The sequence below is a fragment of the Bombina bombina genome, chromosome 10 (genome assembly GCF_027579735.1).
Source record: "Bombina bombina isolate aBomBom1 chromosome 10, aBomBom1.pri, whole genome shotgun sequence".
Lineage (NCBI taxonomy): Eukaryota > Metazoa > Chordata > Amphibia > Anura > Bombinatoridae > Bombina > Bombina bombina.
The window spans coordinates 11934376-11953492 of record NC_069508.1 but is presented as its reverse complement, the minus strand read 5'-3'; the positions used below and the strand labels follow the sequence as shown (position 1 = coordinate 11953492).

Genomic DNA, 19117 nt, shown 5'->3' with positions numbered 1-19117 from the left:
TTGTGACTATATTTAGAGAACTGCAGTAACATGATACGGCACTCGTATAGAGCTAGGATCTTGTTGTGTCTATGTTTAGAGAACCCCAGTAACATAATACGGCACTCGTATAGAGCTAGGATCTTCTTGTGACTATATTTAGAGAACCCCAGTAACATAATACGGCACTCGTATATAGCTAGGATCTTGTTGTGACTATATTTAGAGAACCCCAGTAACATGATACGGCATTCATATAGAGCTAGGATCTTGTTGTGACTATATTTAGCGAACCCCAGTAACATAATACGGCACTCGTATATAGCTAGGATCTTGTTGTGACTATATTTAGAGATCACCAGTAACATAATACGGCACTCGTATATAGCTAGGATCTTGTTGTGACTATATTTAGCGAACCCCAGTAACATAATACGGCACTCGTATATAGCTAGGATCTTGTTGTGACTATATTTAGAGAACTGCAGTAACATAATACGGCACTCGTATAGAGCTAGGATCTTGTTGTGACTATATTTAGAGAACTGCAGTAACATGATACGGCACTCGTATAGAGCTAGGATCTTGTTGTGACTATATTTAGAGAACCCCAGTAACATAATACGGCACTCATATAGAGCTAGGATCTTGTTGTGACTATATATAGAGAACCCCAGTAACATGATACAGCACTCGTATAGAGCTAGGATCTTGTTGTGACTATATTTAGTGAACCCCAGTAACATAATACATCACTCGTATAGAGCTAGGATGTTGTTGTGACTATATTTAGAGAGCCCCAGTAACATAATACGGCACTCATATAGAGCTAGGATCTTGTTGTGACTATATTTAGAGAACCCCAGTAACATAATACGGCACTCGTATAGAGCTAGGATCTTGTTGTGACTATATTTAGTGAACCCCAGTAACATAATACGGCACTCGTATAGAGCTAGAATCTTGTTGTGACTATATTTAGAGAACTGCAGTAACATGATACGGCACTCGTATAGAGCTAGGATCTTGTTGTGACTATATTTAGAGAACCCCAGTAACATAATACGGCACTCGTATAGAGCTAGGATGTTGTTGTGACTATATATAGAGAACCCCAGTAACATAATACGGCACTCGTATAGAGCTAAGATCTTGTTGTGACTATATTTAGAGAACCCCAGTAACATAATACGGCACTTGTATAGAGCTAGGCTCTTGTTGTGACTATATTTAGAGAACCCCAGTAACATAATACGGCACTCGTATAGAGCTACGATCTTGTGACTATATTTAGAGAACCCCAGTAACATAATACGGCACTCATATAGAGCTAGGATCTTGTTGTGACTATATGTAGAGAGCCCCAGTAACATAATACGGCACTCGTATAGAGCTCGGATCTTGTTGTGACTATATTTAGAGAACCCCAGTAACATGATACGGCACTCGTATAGAGCTAGATTCTTGTTTTGGCTATATTTAGAGAACCCCAGTAACATAATACGGCACTCGTATAGAGCTAGGATCTTGTTGTGACTATATTTAGAGAACCCCAGTAACATAATACGGCACTCGTATAGAGCTAGGATCTTGTTGTGACTATATTTAGAGAACTGCAGTAACATGATACGGCACTCGTATAGAGCTAGGATCTTGTTGTGACTATATTTAGAGAACCCCAGTAACATAATACGGTACTCGTATAGAGCTAGGATCTTGTTGTGACTATATTTAGAGAACCCCAGTAACATAATACGGCACTCGTATAGAGCTAGGATCTTGTTGTGACTATATTTAGAGAACCCCAGTAACATAATACGGCACTCGTATAGAGCTAGGATCTTGTTGTGACTATATTTAGAGAACCCCAGTAACATAATACGGCACTCGTATAGAGCTAGGATCTTGTTGTGACTATATTTAGAGAACCCCAGTAACATAATACGTCACTCGTATAGAGCTAGGATCTTGTTGTGACTATATTTAGAGAACCCCAGTAAAATGATACGGCACTCGTATAGAGCTAGGATCTTGTTGTGACTATATTTAGAGATCCCCAGTAACATGATACGGCACTCGTATAGAGCTAGGATCTTGTTGTGACTATATTTAGAGAACCCCAGTAACATGATACGGCACTCGTATAGAGCTAGGGTCTTGTTGTGACTATATGTATAGAACCCCAGTAACATAATTCGGCACTCGTATAGAGCTAGGATCTTGTTGTGACTATGTTTAGAGAACCCCAGTAACATAATACAGCACTCGTATAGATCTAGGATCTTGTTGTGACTATATTTAGAGATCCCCAGTAACATAATTCGACACTCGTATAGAGCTAAAACCTTGTTGTGACTATATTTAGAGAACCCCAGTAATATAATACGGCACTCGTATAGAGCTAGGATCTTGTTGTGACTATATATAGAGAACCCCAGTAACATAATACGGCACTCGTATAGAGCTAGGATCTTGTTGTGACTATATTTAGAGAACCCCAGTAACATGATACGGCACTCGTATAGAGCTAGGATCTTGTTGTGACTATATTTATAGAACCCCAGTAACATGATACGGCACTCGTATAGAGTTAGGATCTTGTTGTGACTATATTTATAGAACCCCAGTAACATAATACGGCACTCGTATAGAGCTAGGATCTTGTTGTGACTATATTTATAGAACCCCAGTAACATAATACGGCACTAGTATAGAGCTAGGATCTTGTTGTGACTATATTTAGAGAACCCCAGTAACATAATACGGCACTCGTATAGAGCTAGGATCTTGTTGTGACTATATTTAGAGATCCCCAGTAACATAATACGGCACTCGTATATAGCTAGGATCTTGTTGTGACTATATTTAGAGATCCCCAGTAACATAATACGGCACTCGTATAGAGCTAGGATCTTCTTGTGACTATATTTAGAGATCCCCAGTAACATAATACGGCACTCGTATATAGCTAGGATCTTGTTGTGACTATATTTATAGAACCCCAGTAACATAATACGGCACTCGTATAGAGCTAGGATCTTGTTGTGACTATATATAGAGAACCCCAGTAACATAATACGGCACTCGTATAGAGCTAGGATCTTGTTGTGACTATATTTAGAGAACCCCAGTAAAATAATACGGCACTCATATAGAGCTAGGATCTTGTTGTGACTATATATAGAGAACCCCAGTAACATAATACGGCACTCGTATAGAGCTAGGATCTTGTTGTGACTATATTTAGAGAACCGCAGTAACATAATACGGCACTCGTATAGAGCTAGGATCTTGTTGTGACTATTTTTAGAGAACCCCAGTAATATAATACGGCACTCGTATAGAGCTAGGATCTTGTTGTGACTATATTTAGACAACCCCAGTAACATAATATAGCACTCGTATAGAGCTAGGATCTTGTTGTGACTATATTTAGAGAACCCCAGTAACATAATACGGCACTCGTATAGAGCTAGGATCTTGTTGTGACTATATTTAGAGAACCCCAGTAACATAATACGGCACTCATATAGAGCTAGGATCTTGTTGTGACTATATTTAGAGAGCCCCAGTAACATAATACGGCACTCGTATAGAGCTAGGATCTTGTTGTGACTATATTTAGAGAACCCCAGTAACATGATACGGCACTTGTATAGAGCTAGAATCTTGTTTTGACTATATTTAGAGAACCCCAATAACATAATACGGCACTCGTATAGAGCTAGGATCTTGTTGTGACTATATTTAGAGAACCCCAGTAACATAATACGGCACTCGTATAGAGCTAGGATCTTGTTGTGACTATATTTAGAGAACCCCAGTAACATAATACGGCACTCATATAGAGCTAGGATCTTGTTGTGACTATATTTAGAGAATCGCAGTAACATGATACGGCACTCGTATAGAGCTAGGATCTTGTTGTGACTATATTTAGAGAACCCCAGTAACATAATACGTCACTCGTATAGAGCTAGGATCTTGTTGTGACTATATTTAGAGAACCCCAGTAACATGATACGTCACTCGTATAGCGCTAGGATCTTGTTGTGACTATATTTAGAGATCCCCAGTAACATGATACGGCACTCGTATAGAGCTAGGATCTTGTTGTGACTATATTTAGAGAACCCCAGTAACATGATACGGCACTCGTATAGAGCTAGGGTCTTGTTGTGACTATATGTATAGAACCCCAGTAACATAATACGGCACTCGTATAGAGCTAGGATCTTGTTGTGACTATATTTAGAGAACCCCAGTAACATGATACGGCACTCGTATAGAGCTAGGGTCTTGTTGTGACTATATGTATAGAACCCCAGTAACATAATACGGCACTCGTATAGAGCTAGGATCTTGTTGTGACTATATTTAGAGAACCCCAGTAACATGATACGGCACTCATATAGAGCTAGGATCTTGTTGTGACTATATTTAGCGAACCCCAGTAACATAATACGGCACTCGTATATAGCTAGGATCTTGTTGTGACTATATTTAGAGAACCCCAGTAACATGATACGGCACTCATATAGAGCTAGGATCTTGTTGTGACTATATTTAGCGAACCCCAGTAACATAATACGGCACTCGTATATAGCTAGGATCTTGTTGTGACTATATTTAGAGATCACCAGTAACATAATACGGCACTCGTATATAGCTAGGATCTTGTTGTGACTATATTTAGCGAACCCCAGTAACATAATACGGCACTCGTATATAGCTAGGATCTTGTTGTGACTATATTTAGAGAACTGCAGTAACATAATACGGCACTCGTATAGAGCTAGGATCTTGTTGTGACTATATTTAGAGAACTGCAGTAACATGATACGGCACTCGTATAGAGCTAGGATCTTGTTGTGACTATATTTAGTGAACCCCAGTAACATAATACATCACTCGTATAGAGCTAGGATGTTGTTGTGACTATATTTAGAGAGCCCCAGTAACATAATACGGCACTCGTATATAGCTAAGATCTTGTTGTGACTATATATAGAGAACCCCAGTAACATAATACGGCACTCGTATATAGCTAGGATCTTGTTGTGACTATATTTAGAGAACCCCAGTAACATAATACGGCACTCGTATAGAGCTAGGATCTTGTTGTGACTATATTTAGTGAACCCCAGTAACATAATACGGCACTCGTATAGAGCTAGAATCTTGTTGTGACTATATTTAGAGAACTGCAGTAACATGATACGGCACTCGTATAGAGCTAGGATCTTGTTGTGACTATATTTAGAGAACCCCAGTAACATAATACGGCACTCGTATAGAGCTAGGATGTTGTTGTGACTATATATAGAGAACCCCAGTAACATAATACGGTACTCGTATAGAGCTAGGATCTTGTTGTGATTATATTTAGAGAACCCCAGTAACATGATACAGCACTCGTATAGAGCTAGGATCTTGTTGTGACTATATATAGAGATCCCCAGTAACATAATACGGCACTCGTATAGAGCTAAGATCTTGTTGTGACTATATTTAGAGAACCCCAGTAACATAATACGGCACTTGTATAGAGCTAGGCTCTTGTTGTGACTATATTTAGAGAACCCCAGTAACATAATACGGCACTCGTATAGAGCTACGATCTTGTGACTATATTTAGAGAACCCCAGTAACATAATACGGCACTCATATAGAGCTAGGATCTTGTTGTGACTATATGTAGAGAGCCCCAGTAACATAATACGGCACTCGTATAGAGCTCGGATCTTGTTGTGACTATATTTAGAGAACCCCAGTAACATGATACGGCACTCGTATAGAGCTAGATTCTTGTTTTGGCTATATTTAGAGAACCCCAGTAACATAATACGGCACTCGTATAGAGCTAGGATCTTGTTGTGACTATATTTAGAGAACCCCAGTAACATAATACGGCACTCGTATAGAGCTAGGATCTTGTTGTGACTATATTTAGAGAACTGCAGTAACATGATACGGCACTCGTATAGAGCTAGGATCTTGTTGTGACTATATTTAGAGAACCCCAGTAACATAATACGGTACTCGTATAGAGCTAGGATCTTGTTGTGACTATATTTAGAGAACCCCAGTAACATAATACGGCACTCGTATAGAGCTAGGATCTTGTTGTGATTATATTTAGAGAACCCCAGTAACATAATACGGCACTCGTATAGAGCTAGGATCTTGTTGTGACTATATTTAGAGAACCCCAGTAACATAATACGGCACTCGTATAGAGCTAGGATCTTGTTGTGACTATATTTAGAGAACCCCAGTAACATAATACGTCACTCGTATAGAGCTAGGATCTTGTTGTGACTATATTTAGAGAACCCCAGTAAAATGATACGGCACTCGTATAGAGCTAGGATCTTGTTGTGACTATGTTTAGAGAACCCCAGTAACATAATACAGCACTCGTATAGATCTAGGATCTTGTTGTGACTATATTTAGAGATCCCCAGTAACATAATTCGGCACTCGTATAGAGCTAAAACCTTGTTGTGACTATATTTAGAGAACCCCAGTAACATAATACGGCACTCGTATAGAGCTAGGATCTTGTTGTGACTATATATAGAGAACCCCAGTAACATAATACGGCACTCGTATAGAGCTAGGATCTTGTTGTGACTATATTTAGAGAACCCCAGTAACATGATACGGCACTCGTATAGAGCTAGGATCTTGTTGTGACTATATTTATAGAACCCCAGTAACATGATACGGCACTCGTATAGAGTTAGGATCTTGTTGTGACTATATTTATAGAACCCCAGTAACATAATACGGCACTCGTATAGAGCTAGGATCTTGTTGTGACTATATTTATAGAACCCCAGTAACATAATACGGCACTCGTATAGAGCTAGGATCTTGTTGTGACTATATTTAGAGAACCCCAGTAACATAATACGGCACTCGTATAGAGCTAGGATCTTGTTGTGACTATATTTAGAGATCCCCAGTAACATAATACGGCACTCGTATATAGCTAGGATCTTGTTGTGACTATATTTAGAGATCCCCAGTAACATAATACGGCACTCGTATAGAGCTAGGATCTTCTTGTGACTATATTTAGAGATCCCCAGTAACATAATACGGCACTCGTATATAGCTAGGATCTTGTTGTGACTATATTTAGAGAACCCCAGTAACATAATACGGCACTCGTATAGAGCTAGGATCTTGTTGTGACTATATATAGAGAACCCCAGTAACATAATACGGCACTCGTATAGAGCTAGGATCTTGTTGTGACTATATTTAGAGAACCCCAGTAAAATAATACGGCACTCATATAGAGCTAGGATCTTGTTGTGACTATATATAGAGAACCCCAGTAACATAATACGGCACTCGTATAGAGCTATGATCTTGTTGTGACTATATTTAGAGAACCGCAGTAACATAATACGGCACTCGTATAGAGCTAGGATCTTGTTGTGACTATTTTTAGAGAACCCCAGTAATATAATACGGCACTCGTATAGAGCTAGGATCTTGTTGTGACTATATTTAGACAACCCCAGTAACATAATATAGCACTCGTATAGAGCTAGGATCTTGTTGTGACTATATTTAGAGAACCCCAGTAACATAATACGGCACTCGTATAGAGCTAGGATCTTGTTGTGACTATATTTAGAGAACCCCAGTAACATAATACGGCACTCATATAGAGCTAGGATCTTGTTGTGACTATATTTAGAGAGCCCCAGTAACATAATACGGCACTCGTATAGAGCTAGGATCTTGTTGTGACTATATTTAGAGAACCCCAGTAACATGATACGGCACTTGTATAGAGCTAGAATCTTGTTTTGACTATATTTAGAGAACCCCAATAACATAATACGGCACTCGTATAGAGCTAGGATCTTGTTGTGACTATATTTAGAGAACCCCAGTAACATAATACGGCACTCGTATAGAGCTAGGATCTTGTTGTGACTATATTTAGAGAACCCCAGTAACATAATACGGCACTCATATAGAGCTAGGATCTTGTTGTGACTATATTTAGAGAATCGCAGTAACATGATACGGCACTCGTATAGAGCTAGGGTCTTGTTGTGACTATATTTAGAGAACCCCAGTAACATAATACGGCACTCGTATAGAGCTAGGATCTTGTTGTGACTATATTTAGAGAACCCCAGTAACATAATACGGCACTCGTATAGAGCTAGGATCTTGTTGTGACTATATTTAGAGAACCCCAGTAACATAATACGGCACTCATATAGAGCTAGGATCTTGTTGTGACTATATTTAGAGAATCGCAGTAACATGATACGGCACTCGTATAGAGCTAGGATCTTGTTGTGACTATATTTAGAGAACCCCAGTAACATAATACGTCACTCGTATAGAGCTAGGATCTTGTTGTGACTATATTTAGAGAACCCCAGTAACATGATACGTCACTCGTATAGCGCTAGGATCTTGTTGTGACTATATTTAGAGATCCCCAGTAACATGATACGGCACTCGTATAGAGCTAGGATCTTGTTGTGACTATATTTAGAGAACCCCAGTAACATGATACGGCACTCGTATAGAGCTAGGGTCTTGTTGTGACTATATGTATAGAACCCCAGTAACATAATACGGCACTCGTATAGAGCTAGGATCTTGTTGTGACTATATTTAGAGAACCCCAGTAACATAATACGGCACTCATATAGAGCTAGGATCTTGTTGTGACTATATTTAGAGAATCGCAGTAACATGATACGGCACTCGTATAGAGCTAGGATCTTGTTGTGACTATATTTAGAGAACCCCAGTAACATAATACGGCACTCGTATAGAGCTAGGATCTTGTTGTGACTATATTTAGAGAACCCCAGTAACATAATACGGCACTCATATAGAGCTAGGATCTTGTTGTGACTATATTTAGAGAATCGCAGTAACATGATACGGCACTCGTATAGAGCTAGGATCTTGTTGTGACTATATTTAGAGAACCCCAGTAACATAATACGTCACTCGTATAGAGCTAGGATCTTGTTGTGACTATATTTAGAGAACCCCAGTAACATGATACGTCACTCGTATAGCGCTAGGATCTTGTTGTGACTATATTTAGAGATCCCCAGTAACATGATACGGCACTCGTATAGAGCTAGGATCTTGTTGTGACTATATTTAGAGAACCCCAGTAACATGATACGGCACTCGTATAGAGCTAGGGTCTTGTTGTGACTATATGTATAGAACCCCAGTAACATAATACGGCACTCGTATAGAGCTAGGATCTTGTTGTGACTATATTTAGAGAACCCCAGTAACATGATACGGCACTCGTATAGAGCTAGGGTCTTGTTGTGACTATATGTATAGAACCCCAGTAACATAATACGGCACTCGTATAGAGCTAGGATCTTGTTGTGATTATATATAGAGAACCCCAGTAACATGATACAGCACTCGTATAGAGCTAGGATGTTGTTGTGACTATATATAGAGAACCCCAGTAACATAATACGGCACTCATATAGAGCTAGGATCTTGTTGTGGCTATATGTAGAGAACCCCAGTAACATAATACGGCACTCGTATCGAGCTAGGATCTTGTTGTGACTATATGTAGAGAACCCCAGTAACATAATACGGCACTCGTATAGAGCTAGGATCTTGTTGTGACTATATTTAGAGTGCCCCAATAACATAATACGGCACTCATATAGAGCTAGGATCTTGTTGTGATTATGTTTAGAGAAACGCAGTAACATAATACGGCACTCGTATAGAGCTAGGATCTTGTTGTGACTATATGTAGAGATCCCCAGTAACATGATCCGGAACTCGTATAGAGCTAGGATGTTGTTGTTTCTATATTTAGAGAACCTCAGTAACATAATACGGCACTCGTATAGAGCTGGGATCTTGTTGTGACTATATTTAGAGAACTCCACTAACATAATACGGCACTCGTATAGAGCTAGGATCTTGTTGTGACTATATTTAGAGAACCCCAGTAACATAATACGGCACTCGTATAGAGCTAGGATCTTGTTGTGACTATATTTAGAGATCCCCAGTAACATGATACGGCACTCGTATAGAGCTAGGATCTTGTTGTGATTATATTTAGAGATCCCCAGTAACATAATACGGCACTCGTATATAGCTAGGATCTTGTTGTGATTATATTTAGAGATCCCCAGTAACATAATACGGCACTCGTATAGAGCTAGGATCTTGTTGTGACTATATATAGAGAACCCCAGTAACATAATACGGCACTCGTATAGAGCTAGGATCTTGTTGTGACTATATTTAGAGAACCCCAGTAAAATAATACGGCACTCATATAGAGCTAGGATCTTGTTGTGACTATATTTAGAGAAACCCAGTAACATAATACGTCACTCGTATAGAGCTAGGATCTTGTTGTGACTATATTTAGAGAACCCCAGTAACATGATACGTCACTCGTATAGCGCTAGGATCTTGTTGTGACTATATTTAGAGATCCCCAGTAACATGATACGGCACTCGTATAGAGCTAGGATCTTGTTGTGACTATATTTAGAGAACCCCAGTAACATGATACGGCACTCGTATAGAGCTAGGGTCTTGTTGTGACTATATGTATAGAACCCCAGTAACATAATACGGCACTCGTATAGTGCTAGGATCTTGTTGTGACTATATTTAGAGAACCCCAGTAACATGATACGGCACTCGTATAGAGCTAGGGTCTTGTTGTTACTATATGTATAGAACCCCAGTAACATAATACGGCACTCGTATAGAGCTAGGATCTTGTTGTGATTATATATAGAGAACCCCAGTAACATGATACAGCACTCGTATAGAGCTAGGATGTTGTTGTGACTATATATAGAGAACCCCAGTAACATAATACGGCATTCATATAGAGCTAGGATCTTGTTGTGGCTATATGTAGAGAACCCCAGTAACATAATACGGCACTCGTATCGAGCTAGGATCTTGTTGTGACTATATGTAGAGAACCCCAGTAACATAATACGGCACTCGTATAGAGCTAGGATCTTGTTGTGACTATATTTAGAGTGCCCCAATAACATAATACGGCACTCATATAGAGCTAGGATCTTGTTGTGATTATGTTTAGAGAAACGCAGTAACATAATACGGCACTCGTATAGAGCTAGGATCTTGTTGTGACTATATGTAGAGATCCCCAGTAACATGATCCGGAACTCGTATAGAGCTAGGATGTTGTTGTGACTATATTTAGAGAACCTCAGTAACATAATACGGCACTCGTATAGAGCTGGGATCTTGTTGTGACTATATTTAGAGAACTCCACTAACATAATACGGCACTCGTATAGAGCTAGGATCTTGTTGTGACTATATTTAGAGAACCCCAGTAACATAATACGGCACTCGTATAGAGCTAGGATCTTGTTTTGACTATATTTAGAGAACCCCAGTAACATGATACGGCACTCGTATAGAGCTAGGATGTTGTTGTGACTATATTTAGAGAACCTCAGTAACATAATACGGCACTCGTATAGAGCTGGGATCTTGTTGTGACTATATTTAGAGAACTCCACTAACATAATACGGCACTCGTATAGAGCTAGGATCTTGTTGTGACTATATTTAGAGAACCCCAGTAACATAATACGGCACTCGTATAGAGCTAGGATCTTGTTGTGACTATATTTAGAGATCCCCAGTAACATGATACGGCACTCTTATAGAGCTAGGATCTTGTTGTGATTATATTTAGAGATCCCCAGTAACATAATACGGCACTCGTATATAGCTAGGATGTTGTTGTGATTATATTTAGAGATCCCCAGTAACATAATACGGCACTCGTATAGAGCTAGGATCTTGTTGTGACTATATATAGAGAACCCCAGTAACATAATACGGCACTCGTATAGAGCTAGGATCTTGTTGTGACTATATTTAGAGAACCCCAGTAAAATAATACGGCACTCATATAGAGCTAGGATCTTGTTGTGACTATATTTAGAGAAACCCAGTAACATAATACGTCACTCGTATAGAGCTAGGATCTTGTTGTGACTATATTTAGAGAACCCCAGTAACATGATACGTCACTCGTATAGCGCTAGGATCTTGTTGTGACTATATTTAGAGATCCCCAGTAACATGATACGGCACTCGTATAGAGCTAGGATCTTGTTGTGACTATATTTAGAGAACCCCAGTAACATGATACGGCACTCGTATAGAGCTAGGGTCTTGTTGTGACTATATGTATAGAACCCCAGTAACATAATACGGCACTCGTATAGTGCTAGGATCTTGTTGTGACTATATTTAGAGAACCCCAGTAACATGATACGGCACTCGTATAGAGCTAGGGTCTTGTTGTGACTATATGTATAGAACCCCAGTAACATAATACGGCACTCGTATAGAGCTAGGATCTTGTTGTGATTATATATAGAGAACCCCAGTAACATGATACAGCACTCGTATAGAGCTAGGATGTTGTTGTGACTATATATAGAGAACCCCAGTAACATAATACGGCATTCATATAGAGCTAGGATCTTGTTGTGGCTATATGTAGAGAACCCCAGTAACATAATACGGCACTCGTATCGAGCTAGGATCTTGTTGTGACTATATGTAGAGAACCCCAGTAACATAATACGGCACTCGTATAGAGCTAGGATCTTGTTGTGACTATATTTAGAGTGCCCCAATAACATAATACGGCACTCATATAGAGCTAGGATCTTGTTGTGATTATGTTTAGAGAAACGCAGTAACATAATACGGCACTCGTATAGAGCTAGGATCTTGTTGTGACTATATGTAGAGATCCCCAGTAACATGATCCGGAACTCGTATAGAGCTAGGATGTTGTTGTGACTATATTTAGAGAACCTCAGTAACATAATACGGCACTCGTATAGAGCTGGGATCTTGTTGTGACTATATTTAGAGAACTCCACTAACATAATACGGCACTCGTATAGAGCTAGGATCTTGTTGTGACTATATTTAGAGAACCCCAGTAACATAATACGGCACTCGTATAGAGCTAGGATCTTGTTTTGACTATATTTAGAGAACCCCAGTAACATGATACGGCACTCGTATAGAGCTAGGATCTTGTTGTGATTATATATAGAGAACCCCAGTAACATGATACGGCACTCGTATAGAGCTAGGATGTTGTTGTGACTATATATAGAGATCCCCAGTAACATGATACGGCACTCGTATAGAGCTAGGATCTTGTTGTGACTATATTTAGAGAACTCCAGTAACATAATACGGCACTCGTATAGAGTTAGGATCTTGTTGTGACTATATTTAGAGAAACACAGTAACATGATACGGAACTCGTATAGAGCTAGGATCTTGTTGTGACTATATTTAGAGAACCCCAGTAACATGATACGGCACTCGTATAGAGCTAGTATCTTGTTGTGACTATATATAGAGAACCCCAGTAACATGATACAGCACTCGTATAGAGCTAGGATCTTGTTGTGACTATATTTAGAGAACCCCAGTAACATAATACAGCACTCGTATAGAGCTAGGATCTTGTTGTGACTATATTTAGAGAACCCCAGTAACATAATACGGCAATCATATAGAGCTAGGATCTTGTTGTGACTATATTTAGAGAACCCCAGTAACATGATACGGCACTCGTATAGAGCTAGGATCTTGTTGTGACTATACTTAGTGAACCCCAGTAACATAATACGGCACTCGTATAGAGCTAGGATCTTGTTGTGACTATATTTAGAGAGCCCCAGTAAGATAATACGGCACTCGTATAGAGCTAGGATCTTGTTGTGACTGTATGTATAGAACCCCAGTAACATAATACGGCACTCGTATAGAGCTAGGATCTTGTTGTGACTATATGTATAGAACCCCATTAACATGATACGGCACTCGTATAGAGCTAGGATCTTGTTGTGACTATATATAGAGAACCCCAGTAACATGATACCGAACTCGTATAGAGCTAGAATCTTGTTTTGACTATATTTAGAGAACCGCAGTAACATAATGCGGCACTCGTATAGAGCTAGGATCTTGTTGTGACTATATTTAGAGAACCCCAGTAATATAATTCGGCACTTGTATATTGCTAGGATCTTGTTGTGACTATATTTAGAGAACCCCAGTAACATAATACGGCACTCGTATAGAGCTAGGATCTTGTTGTGACTATATTTAGAGAACCCCAGTAACATAATACGGCACTCGTATAGAGCTAGGATCTTGTGACTATATTTAGAGAACCCCAGTAACATAATACGGCACTCGTATACAGCTAGGATCTTGTTGTGACTATATTTAGAGAATCCCAGTAACATAATACGGCAGTCGTATAGAGCTAGGATCTTGTTGTGACTATATGTATAGAACCCCAGTAACATAATACGGCACTCGTATAGAGCTAGGATCTTGTTGTGACTATATTTAGAGAACCCCAGTAACATAATACGGCACTCGTATAGAGCTAGGATCTTGTTGTGACTATATTTAGTGAACCCCAGTAACATAATACGGCACTCGTATAGAGCTAGGATCTTGTTGTGACTATATTTAGAGATCCCCAGTAACATGATACGGCACTCGTATAGAGCTAGGATCTTGTTGTGACTATATTTAGAGAACCCCAGTAACATAATACGGCACTCGTATAGAGCTAGGATCTTATTGTGACTATTTTTAGAGAACCCCAGTAATATAATACGGCACTCGTATAGAGCTAGGATCTTGTTGTGACTATATTTAGAGATCCCCAGTAACATGATACGGCACTCGTATAGAGCTAGGATCTTGTTGTGACTATATGTATAGAACCCCATTAACATGATACAGCACTCGTATAGAGCTAGGATCTTGTTGTGACTATATATAGAGAACCCCAGTAACATGATACGGAACTCGTATAGAGCTAGAATCTTGTTTTGACTATATTTAGAGAACCGCAGTAACATAATGCGGCACTCGTATAGAGCTAGGATCTTGTTGTGACTATATTTAGAGAACCCCAGTAACATGATACGGCACTCGTATAGAGCTAGGATCTTGTTGTGACTATATTTAGAGAACCCCAGTAACATAATACGGCACTCGTATAGAGCTAGGATCTTGTTGTGACTATATTTAGAGAACCCCAGTAACATAATACGGCACTCGTATAGAGCTAGGATCTTGTGACTATATTTAGAGAACCCCAGTAACATAATACGGCACTCGTATACAGCTAGGATCTTGTTGTGACTATATTTAGAGAACCCCAGTAACATAATACGGCACTCGTATAGAGCTAGGATCTTGTTGTGACTATATGTATAGAACCCCAGTAACATAATACGGCACTCGTATAGAGCTAGGATCTTGTTGTGACTATATTTAGAGAACTGCAGTAACATAATACGGCACTCATATAGAGCTAGGATCTTGTTGTGACTATATTTAGAGAGCCCCAGTAACATAATACGGCACTCGTATAGAGCTAGGATCTTGTTGTGACTATATTTAGAGAGCCCCAGTAACATAATACGGCACTCGTATAGAGCTAGGATCTTGTTGTGACTATATTTAGAGAACTGCAGTAACATAATACGGCACTCATATAGAGCTAGGATCTTGTTGTGACTATATTTAGAGAACCCCAGTAACATAATACGGCACTCGTATAGAGCTAGGATCTTGTTGTGACTATATTTAGTGAACCCCAGTAACATAATACGGCACTCGTATAGAGCTAGGATCTTGTTGTGACTATATTTAGAGATCCCCAGTAACATGATACGGCACTCGTATAGAGCTAGGATCTTGTTGTGACTATATTTAGAGAACCCCAGTAACATAATACGGCACTCGTATATTACTCGTATTACCCAGTCACCCTGCCCCAAGGAATTTATAATCTAGTGGGGTATTTAGTGACCTGCCCCATGATCTTACAGTCTAATGATATAATGAGAGCCCTGTATCTATGATTGTACAGTCCATTAATATTATGGGAGACCCTGTGTAACAGGAGACCTTGAATTAGGAGTTTAAAATCTTGTGGTTTAACAGGAGAATCTGATTCAGGAGCTTACAATCTAATTATATAATAGGACACCTTGCCTCAGGAGCTTACAATCTAATGATATAATAGGATACCTTGCCTCAGGAGCTTACAATCTAATGATATAATAGGACACCATGCCTCAGGAGCTTACAATCTAATGATATAATAGGACACCTTGCCTCAGGAGCTTTCAATCTAGTTATATAATAGAAAACCTTGCCTCAGGAGCTTACAATCTAATGATATAATAGGACACCTTGCCTCAGGAGCTTACAATCTAATGATATAATAGGACACCTTGCCTCAGGACCTTACAATCTAGTTATATAATAGGACACCTTGCCTCAGGAGATTACAATCTAATGATATAATAGGTCACCTTGCCTCAGGAGCTTACAATCTAGTTATATAATAGGACACCTTGCCTCAGGAGCTTACAATCTAATGATATAATAGGTCACCTTGCCTCAGGAGCTTACAATCTAGTTATATAATAGGACACCTTGCCTCAGGAGCTTACAATCTAATGATATAATAGAAGAACATGGTTTAAGAGGTTACAATGTAGTGATATAATAGGAGAACTTGGTTTAGGATCTTACAGTCTAATGATATAATAGAAGACCTTGGTTTAGGAGCGTACAATCTAGTGACATAATAGGAGAACTTGGTTTAAGAGGTTACAATCTAGTGATATAATAGTATACCTTGAGGCCCATTTAACAAGCTCCGTAGGGAGCTTGAGGGCCCGTGTTTCTGGCGAGTCTTCAGACTCGCCAGAAACACAAGTTATGAAGCAGCGGTCTAAAGACCGCTGCTCCATAACCCTGTCCGCCTGCTCTGAGCAGGCAGACAGGAATCGCCAGAAATCAACCCGATCGAATACAATCGGGTTGATTGACACCTCCCTGCTGGAGGCCGATTGGCCGTGAGTCAGCAGGGGGCGGCGTTGCCGCTGGTGCAATGTTAAATGCGGAGAGCGTATTGCTCTCCGCATTAAGCGAGGTCTTGCGGACCTGATCCGCACTGTCGGATCAGGTCGGCAAAACCTATGATAAATAGGGGCCCTTGCCTCAGGAGCTTACAAATTAGTGATATAATAGAAGACATTTACTTAAGAGGTTATAATCTAGTGATAAAATAGGAGACCTTGATTTAAGAGGTTACAATCTAGTGATATATTAGGAGATCTGGATTTATGAACTTACAATCTAGTGATATAATAGGAGAACCTTGTTTAGGAGCTTACAATCTGGTGATATATTAGGAGACCTGGGTTTAGGAGCTTACAATCTGGTGATATATTAGGAGACCTGGGTTTAGGAGCTTACAATCTAGTGATATAATAGGAGAACTTGGTTTAGGAGCTTACAATCTAGTGATATAATAGAAGACCTTGGTTTAAGAAGTTACACTTGTTTTAATATAATGGAGACTCTGCCTAACAGATTTTAACCTTCTCTGATGTCTTTAACCAGGAATGTTCTAAACGAGCAAACAACGGGAAGTTCACACTGCGAGACCTCTTAGTTGTTCCAATGCAGAGGGTCCTGAAATATCACTTACTGCTTCAGGTAAATTGTGTGCTTCCCCTGACCTTCTGACCTTCCCAGAAATAAATTAATTTAAGTTTAGCAGAAAACATTCACAGCCTATAAGAAATGCTGTATTCAGTTCTACAATGTGTATGTATATGTAAGTGTGTATGTATACATATATGTGTGTGAATATGTAAGTGTGTATGTATACATGTGTGTGTATGTAAGTGTGTATGTATACATGTGTGTGTATATGTGTGTATGTAGATACATATATGTGTGTATATGTAAGTGTGTATGTATACATATATGTGTGTGAATATGTAAGTGCGTATGTATACATATGTGTGTGAATATGTAAGTGTGTATGCATACATATATGTGTGTGTATATGTAAGTGTGTATGTATACATATATGTGTGTGAATATGTAAGTGTGTATGTATACATGTGTGTGTATGTAAGTGTGTATGTATACATGTGTGTGTATATGTGTGTATGTAGATACATATATGTGTGTGAATATGTAAGTGTGTATGTATACATATGTGTGTGAATATGTAAGTGTGTATGCATACATATATGTGTGTGTATATGTAAGTGTGTATGTATACATATATGTGTGTGAATATGTAAGTGTGTATGTATACATATATGTGTGTGTGTATATGTAAGTGTGTATGTATACATATGTGTGTGTGTTTATATGTAAGTGTGTATGTATACATATATGTGTGTGAATATGTAAGTGTGTATGTATACATATATGTGTGTGTGTATATGTAAGTGTGTATGTATACATATGTGTGTGTGTTTATATGTAAGTGTGTATGTATACATATATGTGTGTGAATATGTAAGTGTGTATGTATACATATGTGTGTGAATATGTAAGTGTGTATGCATACATATATGTGTGTGTATATGTAAGTGTGTATGTATACATATATGTGTGTGAATATGTAAGTGTGTATGTATACATATATGTGTGTGTGTATATGTAAGTGTGTATGTATACATATGTGTGTGTGTATATGTAAGTGTGTATGTATACATATATGTGTGTGAATATGTAAGTGTGTATGTATACATATATGTGTGTGTGTATATGTAAGTGTGTATGTATACATATGTGTGTGTGTATATGTAAGTGTGTATGTATACATATGTGTGTGTATATGTAAGCGTGTATGTATACATATGTGTGTGTGTATATGTAAGTGTGTATGTATACATATGTGTGTGTGTATATGTAAGTGTGTATGTATACATATGTGTGTGTGTATATGTAAGTGTGTATGTATACATATATGTGTGTGTGTATGTAAGTGTGTATGTATACATATATGTGTGTGTATATGTAAGTGTGTATGTATACATATATGTGTGTGAATATGTAAGTGTGTATGTATACATATATGTGTGTGTGTATGTAAGTGTGTATGTATACATGTGTGTGTATGTAAGTGTGTATGTATACATGTGTGTGTATATGTGTGTATGTATATACATATATGTGTGTGTATATGTGTGTATGT

The 19117-nt window shown here is 38.7% G+C and overlaps 1 protein-coding gene across 4 annotated transcripts in view; it reads left to right on the top strand.

Moving 5' to 3' along the window:
* The window catches only part of VAV3 (vav guanine nucleotide exchange factor 3), a 300764-nt gene that overhangs the window by 140230 nt on the left and 141417 nt on the right, over positions 1-19117 (top strand). For all 4 annotated transcript variants that reach the window (XM_053693780.1, XM_053693781.1, XM_053693784.1 and 1 more), the window contains exon 11: positions 17521-17616. In XM_053693780.1, coding sequence (XP_053549755.1) covers positions 17521-17616 — 96 coding nt within the window. The remainder of the gene's footprint in view (positions 1-17520; positions 17617-19117) is intronic.